Source organism: Panicum virgatum, chromosome 2K, assembly GCF_016808335.1.
Source record: "Panicum virgatum strain AP13 chromosome 2K, P.virgatum_v5, whole genome shotgun sequence".
In the NCBI taxonomy this organism is placed as follows: domain Eukaryota; kingdom Viridiplantae; phylum Streptophyta; class Magnoliopsida; order Poales; family Poaceae; genus Panicum; species Panicum virgatum.
The window spans coordinates 52,620,056-52,632,585 of NC_053137.1; the positions used below are offsets into that span (position 1 = coordinate 52,620,056).

At 43.2% G+C, this 12,530-nt stretch overlaps 1 protein-coding gene across 1 annotated transcript; it reads left to right on the top strand.

Moving 5' to 3' along the window:
- Window positions 1-9,765: 9,765 nt before the first annotated feature.
- Window positions 9,766-12,020, top strand: LOC120695439. The gene is made up of 3 exons (XM_039978687.1): window positions 9,766-9,796; window positions 10,011-10,473; window positions 10,585-12,020. Exons 1-3 carry the CDS (start codon window positions 9,766-9,768, stop codon window positions 10,826-10,828), a joined length of 738 nt encoding a protein of 245 aa, XP_039834621.1. The 3' UTR covers window positions 10,829-12,020.
- Window positions 12,021-12,530: the final 510 nt, after the last annotated feature.

The following is a 12,530-nucleotide window of genomic DNA, read 5'->3' on the forward strand; positions in this document are numbered from 1 at the left end:
ACCTCCGTTTGATCTTGAGGATTTATTGCGGCGTTACGGTTCGTCACCACCAAACTCGGAGGTTTCAGCTCCGCCATCTTCTTCTGCGCCAGCAAGAAATCCGTTAGAGCATTCTGCGTTCCAACGCAAGGACGGTTGAAAACCTATGTGTTGTTGTCCGAATTTTTAACTTTCATGTATAGTACTCCTTTGTTAAGTTCTATAATGGATTAAGTACTCCTTTTAATTAATCAAGATGTATGATGGATATTGCAGATCTTTTAATTATTCATGTTATGTTACATTTAGTTTAATTTAGGTTTGATATATTTTATTTATTCGATACGTGTAAAGAATTCAAATCGATTTATTTAAAATGCAGATGGACCGGCAATAGATGTACAATGCTAACCGACGTTCGAAAGAATTCATTGATGGCCTGAATTATTTTTTGTCTATGGCTGAGGCAAACAAGCAGAATGATTTTATGTGCTGTCCGTGTGTGCATTGCAACAATAACAAGGATTACTCATCTTCAAGAATCCTACACAGCCAAATTTTCGCAAATGGTTTCATGGAGAAGTATGTTTGTTGGACGAAGCACGGAGAACAGGGGGTTACCATGGAAGACAATGAAGAAGAAGATTTTGACGACCACTTTCCTGGGAATGCTGTAATCGGTGCATTCGATGACGATATTCTCATGGAAGAGCCCGAAGTAGATGTAGCAGAAAATGATCCCAGCGACGATCTGGGGCAGGCATTGCACAATGTACAGGCAGACTGTGAGAGTGAAACGGAGAGGTTGAAGTTCCAGAAGTTGTTAGAGGACCACCGTAAGTAGTTGTACCCAGATTGTCAAAATGGATTGAAGAAACTTGGCACCACCTTGGAGTTGCTGCAATTGAAGGCGACAAATGGTGTATCCGACAATGGATTTGGTGAATTACTCAAACTTGTTAAAAAAATGCTTCCTAAGGACAACAAATTGCCTACCACAACGTATGAAGCCAAACAACTTGTTTGCCCTTTAGGATTGGAAGTGCAAATGATACATGCATGCCCCAACGACTGCATCCTCTACCGAGGCGAGTACGAGAATTTGGATGCATGTCCCGTATGCAGTGCATTGCGTTACAAGATTAGAAAAGATGATCCTGGAGATGTCGAGGGGGAGCCTCCCCGGAAGAGAGTTCCTGCGAAGGTCATGTGGTATCGCCTATAATACCACATTTGAAGCGTCTGTTTAGAAATAAAGATAATGCTAAGTTGATGCGATGGCACAAAGAAGAACACAAGAAAGACTCGATGTTGAGACACCCCGCTAATGGGTCGCAGTGGAGAAAAATAGATAGAACGTACCCTGAATTTGATTTGGATGCGAGAAACATAAGGTTCGGTTTGAGTACGGATGGCATGAATCCTTTTGGTGAGATGAGCAGTGGTCATAGCACTTGGCCTGTGACTCTTTGTATGTACAATCTTCCACCATGGCTCTGCATGAAACGAAAGTTTATCATGATGCCAGTGCTTATCCCGGGTCCAAAGTAGCCCGAAAATGACATTGATGTGTACCTAAGACCATTGGTAGAAGAACTCTTATTGCTCTGGGGCGATGAAGGTGTACGGATGTGGGATGAATACAAACAGGAAAACTTCAACCTACGAGCATTGCTGTTCGTAACGATCAATGACCGGCCTGCTCTTAGTAACTTGTCAGGACATTCGAACAAGGGATACAAAGCATGCACACACTGTTTAGATGATACCGATAATATATGGTTGACTCACTGTAAGAAGGTTGTATACATGGGTCATCGTCGATTTCTTCCCATCAGGCATGCGGTACGAAAGAAGGGCAAGCATTTCAAAGGCCAAGCGGACCACCGAACAAAACCGATGCACCGTAGTGGTAAAGACATCTTCAACATGGTAAAAGATCTAGAAGTTATTTTTGGAAAGGGATCTGGTAGACAACCTGTTTCGAACGAAAATGGAATGGCGCCCATGTGGAAGAAGAAATCTATATTTTGGGAGCTACCATATTGGGAAGTCTTAGATGTTCGTTATGCAATTGATGTGATGCACCTCACGAAGAATTTTTGCGTCAACCTGATAGCATTCTTGGGAGTGTACGGAAAAACAAAAGATACAGTAGAAGCACGTCAAGAATTGCAACGTATGGAAGAACGAGATGTCTTACATCCACAACAGCGAGATAATGGACGATAATACTTAAGTCCTGCCAGTTATACTCTTAGCAAGGAAGAGAAAGAAACCATGTTTGACTGCTTGAGCAGTATAAAGGTTCCATCTGAATACTCATCCAATATAAAAGGAATCTTAAATTTGGCAGAGAAGAAATTTACAAATCTCAAGTCCCATGACTGCCATGTGCTTATGACCGAACTTCTTCCGGTTGTGCTGCAGGGGATTCTGCCTGATAACGTCCGGTTAACCATCGTGAAGCTATGTGCCTTCCTCAACGCAGTTTCTCAGAAGATAATTGACTCGGAGAATTTGATAAAGCTGCAAAACGACGTGGTGCAATGTCTTGTTGGCTTTGAGCTGATATTTCCACCATCTTTCTTTAACATCATGACACATCTTCTAGTGCACCTTGTGAAAGAGATTGATATCCTCGGACCAGTATTTCTACACAACATGTTCCCATTCGAAAGGTTCATGGGGGTACTCAAGAAATGTGTTCGTAATCGAGCTCGTCCAGAAGAAAGCATCGCCAGTGCCTACGGAACTGAGGAGGTCATTGACTTTTGTGTTGACTTTATTGATGACCTTAAACCGATTGGAGTCCTTGAATTGCGATATGAGGGGAGACTAACTGGAAAGGGTACATTAGGAAAAAAATCTTATATCTGCACAGATGATTTCTCATTCAAGAAAGCACATTATACGGTTCTTCAACAATCGTCCTTGGTTGACCCATATATCGAGGAAGACAAGAAAATTCTGCTCTCCAATTTCCCGAAAAAGTCTGAGGCATGGATTACACGTGAGCACATGAACATTTTCTGCAGCTGGTTGCGGAAGCATATAATGCATAACATGGATATAAGTGAACAACTGTTTTTATTGGCTAGGGGACCATCTTGGAGTATCTTAACATACCAAGGGTACGAGATAAATAGAAACACATTTTATACGATAGCCCAAGATAAAAAGAGTGCCAACCAAAACAGCGGTGTTCGTATGGATGCCACGGACAGTAATGGAAAAAAGGACACATATTACGGCTACATTGAAGAGATATGGGAGCTGGATTACGGTCCCAATTTCAAGATGCCTATATTTCGTTGCCAATGGGTTAAGCTATCTGGAGGAGGGGTAACAAAAGATGAGTATGGGATGAAAATAGTTGATCTCAACAATCTTGGGTATAGAGACGAGCCATTTGTCCTAGCCCAGGATGTCGCTCAGGTTTTCTACATTAAGGACATGTCCAGCAAGCCAAAGAAGGGGATAAACAAGCAAAAGGATGAGCCTAAGCGACACATAGTTCTATCAGGAAAGAGAAACATTGTTGGAGTGGAGGACAAGACAGACTTGTCAGAAGAATATAATAATTTTGTTGTCATTACACCTTTCGAAGTAAATGCTGATCCATGCATCCTGCTAGCCAATGATGATGCTCCATACTTGCGCCGTGATCATAATCAAGGGACATTTGTGAAGAGAAAGTCTGTTACCGCTAATCCTTCATGTACTTGAATTATTTTATATTATTGTATAAAAACGTAATCGCAATTCGAATACTTTTATTATATATGTACTGCACAATTATACTTTATGTGTTATATATATATATATATCATTTTTTATATTTTTCACTTAATTACTAGACTCAATTATAATTTTCATTCAATAATGGATTACTCAACTAATTTTATTTATTTCATGAAATTACATTCACATTAACACACTATACTCTCTCACTAACACACACAATCTCACTAACACACACTATCTCTCAAACTCACACACTACTCATTAATATAATGAAATTGCTTAATTTTATGTAAAATTCACTTTTTAAACGTTAATATCGTGATAGAATCCACTTTCTGTCGAAAAGCAACAGTTTGAAAAAATTTGTTCACCTAATATATTTTTGCATGGCCAAAATAACAAATATGATTTCAAAAAAGTTAGATATTTCGTTGACCCAATCACTTGAATGAACATTAATTATTTTTGTTGCGTGTATCAAGTTTATATAGAGATAAGAATTTTTGTTCCATAATTTTTGGAATCATAATTTTATTAACTGAATTAACAAATAAAATCCTATTTTAAAAGAGAAGTAAAAAGAAACAAAAACAAACATAAAATTTGGCGCGAATGAGGGAAAACAGGCCCCTTTTGTCCCGGGTGGTAGATCCACCCAGGACTAAAGGTGGGCCGCGGGCTGGGAATTTTCCCGGCCCGCCCAAAAACACCTTTTGTCCCGGGTGGAGCCACGACCCGGGACAAAAGACCCTTTTGTCCCGGTTGGTGGATTCACCCGGGACAAAAGGCCCCCCCGTTTGTCCCGGGTGAAGCCACGACCCGGGACAAAAGGGCCTTTTGTCCCGGTTCGTGGCTTCACCCGGGACAAAGGGGCCCCCTATATATGTCCCTTAACCTCCGCCTTCCTCCAACACTTGGGCCTTCCTGATCTGCGTCGCGCCGCCGTCGTCTCCCATCCGCGCCTCCTGCTCCGCCGCCGTCCCCGAGCGCCGCCCGAGCTCCACCGACTCCACGCCCCGGCCGCCTTGGACGACGACCCCACCAGGCCTCTCACCAGTGCGCCGCCGTCCCCGGCCCCGTACCACCTCGTCTTCGCCGCCCCGGCCTCCACTCCGCGCGTGCCCTCGTCTTCGCCGCCCCCGGCGGCCTCCACTGCACGCCGCCACCCTCTCCGCTGCGCGCCACCGCGCCGCCAGCTACCCGCCTCGTCGTCCAGGGCCGCCGCCCTAGGTTTCCCCGCCCTGTGTGAGTGTGGCCGCCGGCATTTTCTTTTTTCTTTTCAAATTTTATGTTTATGTAATTCTGTTTTATATTAACTAGAATTCAATTATGCATATAGATATTTTTAGAATTATATTATGGATATAGTGTTTTATTTATTATATATTAAGTAGAATTGATTTATTGAGACATTATTAGAATGCAATTATGGATATAGTGTTTTCTTTATTTATTGAGATATAGTGAGAATTAGAGAGAATTTATAGAGAAATAGAGAAGGAAATAGAGAATTAGAGAGAATTTCTTTTATGATGTATTTATTATTTAATTATGTCATTCAAAGACTTTAATTATCATATATTCATTATTTAATTATTTCATTCGAAGACTTTAATTTATTATGTATTTATTATTTAATTATGTCATTCGAAGACTTTAATTTATCATGTATTTATTATTTAATTATATCATTCAAAGCCTTTAATTTATCATATATTTATTATTTAATTATATCATTTATATTACTTCTCGAGCTCGCAAATTCGCGCTAACACACAATCGTTTCTGATAGTTTCCGATAGTTTCCGATCGTTACCGATCCCGACCGAATCATTTCCTATAGTTTCCGGTCGTTACCGATACCGACCGAATTGTTTCCGATAGTTTCCGATCGTTACCGATACCGACCGAATCGTTTCCGATCGTTATCGATACCGACCGAATCGTTTCTGATAGTTTCCGATCGTTACCGATACCGACTGAATCGTTACCGATTTAAATATGTGGATTATTTAGAGAATTTTTTTAAGGGTTTTATTTGTATTCATATTTTAGTTATGATGGACCCGCGACACACAGACGCGGAAGACGAACAGTTCCTGTTGAATATGATTGGCGAAGGTCAAGGAGATGTCCCTGAACAAGCTGATGATGGCAGTAATACCGACATATATTTGAATATATCCGGTGATGGAATTGAGCCACCATCTATTCATGATGACGCTACTGCTGAACAAAGCGCTAATGTACATATCACAACTATACTTATTTGTAGTGACAATCATATTTTCATCTGAATCTATATGAATACTATGAATGTTTTATAGCCGTCTGGATCATCGTCGCAGCAGAAAAAGATGAAGCGAGGCCCAACAAAAAACTGGAAGGGCGGTTCATTATAACGAAAGTTGGTCCAGATGGCGAACCGATCGCTCCAGAAGCTGCCGCCAAAAAATTCATAAGACAATCCGGATGTATTGTCAGGGACCACATCCCGATCAGCTTCAGGCTCTGGAAAGCTTCCAATCCAAGCGAGGAATGGGATGCGGTACTCGAAAGAGAAAAAGAATGGTGTTGGCGGGAGCTTAAGAAAAACTTCACGGTTCCAGCTGAATCTGAAGAGATATGCAAGCGCTGGACCCTGAGTAAGATGGCCGAACAGCTGCAATCATTCAAGAAAATTTTGACGAAGAAATATATCAAGACTGGGACCACACCTGTATTTACCGGCGAGCTCGAAAAGCTCAGGGGTCACTGGGATGCATTTGTGGAATACAAGTCTTCAGAGCTTGGCTTCAGAAGGTGCAGAAGTCCAAAGACAACGCCTCGAAGAAAGTGTACCATCACACTCTAGGCCAAGGAGGCTACAAGCTTGCAATACCGAAATGGGAGAAGATGGAGCAAGATCTGATTGACAGAGGCATCCAACCTGCGACCATGAACTGGCCTGAAAGGTCAAGGACCTGGTTTTAGGGTCACGGGGGAAGCTTGGACCCATTGACTGGTGACTGCATCTATGGGCCAAACATCCAGCGAGCAGCTCAGAGACTACAGGAGGCCATACAAGCAGCGGCCGAGGGAACATTCCAGCCGGATAGAGAGAGGGACGAGTTGACTTACGCCCTTGGGAATCTAGAGCATCCGGGCCGTACAAGAGGCAAAGGCGTGGTTCCGTGGAAGTATAGGTTCAGGGATTACATTGAATCATATAGAAGCCGACAAAGAAGAAAGAATGATGAGCGGGAGCACTTGCAAAGGCTAGAGGAACGGCTCATGTCACACGATCAAAGACTGGAGGAAGAGGTTCAATGCCAAATGGCCATAGCAATGAGCCAGCAACAGCAAGCATAAACGGTGCCTCCAGAGCCTAATGTCGCAGCCGATCATCTGTCTCAGCGGAAAAGCAGCTGCGCTTCCACAGACGTCGCCGTCGTCGAGCCAACGGGGATCCAGGCCGCAGTTGAAGCGATGGCCCCGCAGCGATTTCCAGTGGATGAGATCACCCAGCGGACACCTTGTGACCTGCAGACTGCCATTAAGAATTTAATGTTCACTGTTGCATACGGTACCGTCATGCCAACCCAACCAGGCGACGTGTACCACGGACAGCAAATTCCGACAGGAGACATAAGAGTTGGCATGGAACAGGTGTGCCAGGGGTGGGAGACGCTCGAGCTTGATATTCCTGGAGGCGATGGGGAGAGGACACTAGCAGAAGCCATTCATGGCTACATCCTATGGGATAAACGCTACATTGTCCTAAAGTCGGATGATCAAACACCAAGACCGGCATCTCCGGCATCTCCGCAAAACTCCCCAAGGGCAGCACTGTTTCGGCAAGGTTCACTGGCACATTCTCCATCACCATAATCTCATGCGCCGATGAACACTCAAGCGTCACCGTCGCCTCCATGGTCACCCCCTCCGCCGCCGGCAAAGAAGGTAGCTGCACCGGCTAAGGAGCCTCCAAAGAAGAAGAAAAAGGAGAAGAAAACCAAGGAGGCTCCTATTAAACCCTGGGACATGAGCCTTGAAGAATGCGATCGGATAACTCAAGAAAGAGTTAAAGAGCACTTCAAGCCGTAGCCGAAGCCGGAGCCCGAGAAAGTGATAAATCCGATAGATTTGAAATTTTTTAAGGAAATGTGCGAAGCAAATAAGAGAAAATTCATTCCGAGAGATCCCCCTTCAGACTACGAACACACAATTATCAAAACTACTGAGAAAAAGAAGAGACAATCAAAGTCGTCGTCGTCCGACGTTCCACAGCTCGGAGCCCAAAAGAAACAATCAATAGAGCCTCTCGTAGTGGGACAGACGACTCAACAACAAGACTTTGTTACATTTTTGAAAGAATCAAACCTGACGGCGGCTCTGATTGCAGGGGAAGAAGATATTCCAAAGGCCGATGTGGTCGTCAAATGGACGTATGAGCTGGGCGAATCTCTTGTATCCCCCGAAGTAGTGTCCGTGCTTCCAACGCAAATGTATAAGCTGCACCAGCACTACATGCGTGCGATGGCCGATTGCATCTTCATGCAAGGCGCAAAGATTAAAGATGACGATTTCTTACGGGGGGAGGCCATTATATGGATAAACTGGGAAGAAATTTACCAACTATTCCATCAGGGGGACCTCGACATCTCTATGGTCGGCTTGTGGGTTCTGTAAGTATTTTACTCTCGTTACGTATTGTTTTGCATGATCTCAACATACTGATCTCTTGATTTATTCGGTATCATGTAGAATGGAGATACAAACTTGCAGGAGAAAGGGATACTCTCACCTCGGCTTCATCGACCCAATTACTTGTAATTGGAGGATTCTATGCGACACTTCCGATGAGCTATACCAAAACTTGTTCAAGTACATAAGCGTTCATCACAACAAGCAAATGATATTGTTTCCTTACAACTTTGCGTGAGTGATTCCTTCCGTCTAACTCTTTCTATTCTGTAATCGAATTGTTTAAACTTTAACTACCAAGAACTGCCTCCGTATAATCTTGCAGTGAACACTGGGTCCTAATTGTCATAATTTCCGAGAGGAGCCTACTCGTGGTTATGGACTCATTGAGGAGAAATCTAGAACAATACGAAAATCTTCTTAACATGATGAAAAAGTAATTCTACCACTACTCGTGGTTATGGACTAACTCGTATTTTAATTAGTCGAAATTAATTATCCTCTTTTTCCATAGGTTGAGGAGATGCGCGATAAACTCATACCGGAGGAAAAGATTATGGCGATTCAAGAACAATTGTCCGGATTTATTGTTGAGCAAGTCCTCGATCCAAAAGGCGAATTCTACTATGATGGACTATCTAATATTGACAATCGCAGCAAATATGATAATATACGCGTATATATGTAATTAAGAACGAATATACTTATGTAAATATATATGTGTGTGTATGTATTAAATTTCTATTTATGAGTATGTATGTATTATATATATAAGCACTCCAATAATATATATGTGTGTGTGTATATATATCCTAGACATTTTCATATGTAAAGGAATTCACATGTATAGATATGTGTATATATATACACACACACATATCTATATAGATATGTGTATACATATAAGCACTCCAATAATATTGATCCTAGACATTTTCATATGTAAATGAATTCACATGTATAGATATGTGTATACATATATATATATATAAGTGAATTAATTTATATATGAAAACTATCTAGGACAAATATTATATATATATGTGTGTGTTTGTGTGTTAGTGGAGATCATACACACTGAATTCCAATACATAAGTTTAATTGAAATGTAAAAATATAATTGAAATAGAAAAAGAATTGAGAAAAGAAAAATAGGAAGAAAAAAAGGCACCTTTTGTCACACACAGGCATCGTCTCGTCTCATCTTTCTGGTCCCAACAAAGAGCTCTAGGTAGGCCGGAGCCATATATACGTGCAGAAGGAAGGCAGTCGCGATCGATCACAGATTGCTCGGGGTCACCTAGCTCGCGCGAATCCAAGAGCTTGTCGCCATAGCTATGTCGAGCTCGAAAAATGGTTTGGTTCCCTATACCAAGAGCAAGAGGTGATATATAGAGACAGGGGCGGAGCTGGCGGTGGGTCGGGGGGGGGGGGGCTTCAGCCTCCCCTACCGCCGCCGGAGCCATGAAGCCCCCCTAGAGCCCCCCATGAATTTTTGATGCTGGATGCAAGGTGTAGGGGAGGCTGGAGGTTGAAGACGAGCTGTACTCGCGCTGCTATGAATTGGGCCGAGAAACACACTATGGCGGCCCACTAAGATGTCAAGCCCAAGGACCAGGAGAGATGGAGACCACAGAATCGAAACCCCATCGCGCATCCCCCACCAGGTTCGTCGCTCGCGCAAGCAGAGACGGCGCAGGCGCTGGGCGGGCTCAGATCCAGATCCAGGCGGTGGCGGTCGGCGGGCAACTGGCCTGGGCATTGGGCAGGCGCCAGCGTGGCAGCGCCCACAGCGGCGAGCGGCCACCGCCCACCCGCACGGGGCCAGAGCCCGCGCGCGGCACGCCTGCGCCACCCCTCGCTCGCGGCCTCGCGCGCCTGCGCCGCTGCGCGGCTGCGCGGCCTGCACGCTGCACCCCTGCGACGGTGCTGCCAGGCAGGCTGCTGGCGTGCTCCTACTGGCTGCTGCCGTGTTGGATTGAATCGAGCCGAGGAGGTGCTAGTGCTGCATAGCTGCAGCCTGCAGGGGCCACGGGCCACGGCCAGCGCCCAGCACACCAGGTATGAATCGATTTTTTTATTCAATTTCTATTTTACTTCTATGATTCAATTTATAATTTCAATAATTCAATATTTGATTGGTAATTTGGTAATTGGTATGACAGATTTCAGAATGTCAAAAAGAACTATACAATCATACTTTTCAAGTTCAAGTGCTTCAACTCCACACACTAATGAGAGCACATCTGAACCAAAGAAATCTAGAGTGGAGTTTAGTCATTCAGATTTCATTGGGGACCCTGAAATGCGCAAACCAATTGATGATTATCAGCCTGAAATTAGAGATCAAGTAAAGAGGGCATATGCTTTGAATGGACCAACTCAACCTCGTGATATCATATTTCCTCGTAAATAGATGAGTGGTGAATTTAGATCTTTTCAGAAGACTTGGTATGATGAGTTTGATTGGCTAGAGTATAGTGAGTACAAGGATGCAGCTTATTGCTTGTATTGCTATCTTTTCTTTAATTCGGCAAAGCCTGAAAAGTTTGGTAGTTCGGTCTTTGCACATCAAGGTTATGTGAATTGGAAAAAAGCTAAGGATACTTTTAATAACCACAATGTTTGCAAGACTCATGTAGAAGCTAGGCTAAAGTGTGAAGACTTCATGAACCAAAAGACAAATGTGGATAGAAAATTAGTTCAAATTAGCAAGGAGGAAGAAAAAGATTATGAAATTCGATTGACAGCTTCCTTAGGTCGTATGTACCGACTGCAGATAGTAAAAAGGGCCGGGTAGATACCTATTTCAATTCAACTGTACTGCATGCTGCTGCGCTTGCTTTTGCACGCAGCTCTACCATCATGCGAATGGAAGAACTTAATTAGCTTTATTTTTCTTTCACGAGAAAAGTAAATTAAATAAAATACACTGGATCGGAGGAGAGAGATTCAGACAGGATGGGCCGGGGATATACATACAGCGTTTAGGGTTTAGGGTTTGTGTTTTTACACTAGCTGAATTGTTGAAGCCTGCAGTCAGTCAATAACTCAAGATCAAAGTGTCTAGTGCCTTTGTAGACAAAAATTTCGTCAAAAATCATCACAGATTAAATGGTTTCTTGTAGTGGCAGGAGCGGCACGACCTCCCCCCTGAGGTGCAGCGACATGACCTGGTCGGTGGGGCCGACAAGCTTGCCGCCGATGAACACCGCCGGCACGAGTGGGGCTGCGGCCCACCATACGCGCCGCCTTCTCGATGTCCTCCCCTGGGCTCCTTGTCCAGCTCGCAGACCGCCCAGCTCGGAGAAGAGCGTCTTCACGTACGGCGTGGCACATGCAGCTGCTCGTCCTGAAGATCACCACCGCGTGCAGCGACGCCAGCCTCGCCCTGGATCAATGGCGGCGCCCCTGGGGAGCGGACGGAGGAGGAGAGCGGCACCACACACGGATCCGAGAAAGGGAGAGAAAGAGAGGAAAATGGGTCCCATCTCAATCTAATCCTAACTAGGCATATAGTCCGCGCATTTGGGCTGCTAGTATTGAAAATTCAAAAATTTGAATGTCGTTGTATTCTTACTTAAAGATTATACTATTTTTTTACCATACATCATCCTGTTCATTATCGTAAATTATGTCTTATTGTTGATTAAAACAATTCAACTATGATCTACCTATAATAATAATTTGATTTGTTGAGCTTTAATAATATTATGCAGATAATTATTCATATTTTCATTTTATTTTGATTGATTATTGTTAACTTTAGTTTTTATTAATAGTATATATTTGTAATTGATACATAGCTAAATGGTATTTAATATTTAATTTTTCATAATGGCATTGGTGGGTGATTTTTTAATTAGGCACAAGGGTATTTTAGGCTAATTTTTATCGTAATGGTAGTGGTGGGTAATTTTTATTTTTCTATTTTTCTCCGATTAACGTGGGAATTTCTAGGCCTTGAGAGCGAACATGGTGGCTCTATTTGTTGGCCAAATAATAAGATAATAGATAAGCACCTATTGGGGGAGATAGTTGTTTTGGGTGGGTTAAGCATCTAACCCAATCCAACCCTCCTGTTTGGATGTTTTAGGGTTAGATGAGTCCCACAAAGC

Excerpts from the sequence above, each read along its gene's own strand:
- LOC120695439 (XM_039978687.1), top strand. The coding sequence starts at position 9,766 with ATGGTTTGGTTCCCTATACCAAGAGCAAGAG. Across the intron at positions 9,797-10,010 it reads CCCTATACCAAGAGCAAGAG|ATGTCAAGCCCAAGGACCAG; the intron begins GTGATATATAGA and ends CGGCCCACTAAG. Across the intron at positions 10,474-10,584 it reads GCCAGCGCCCAGCACACCAG|AATGTCAAAAAGAACTATAC; the intron begins GTATGAATCGAT and ends GACAGATTTCAG.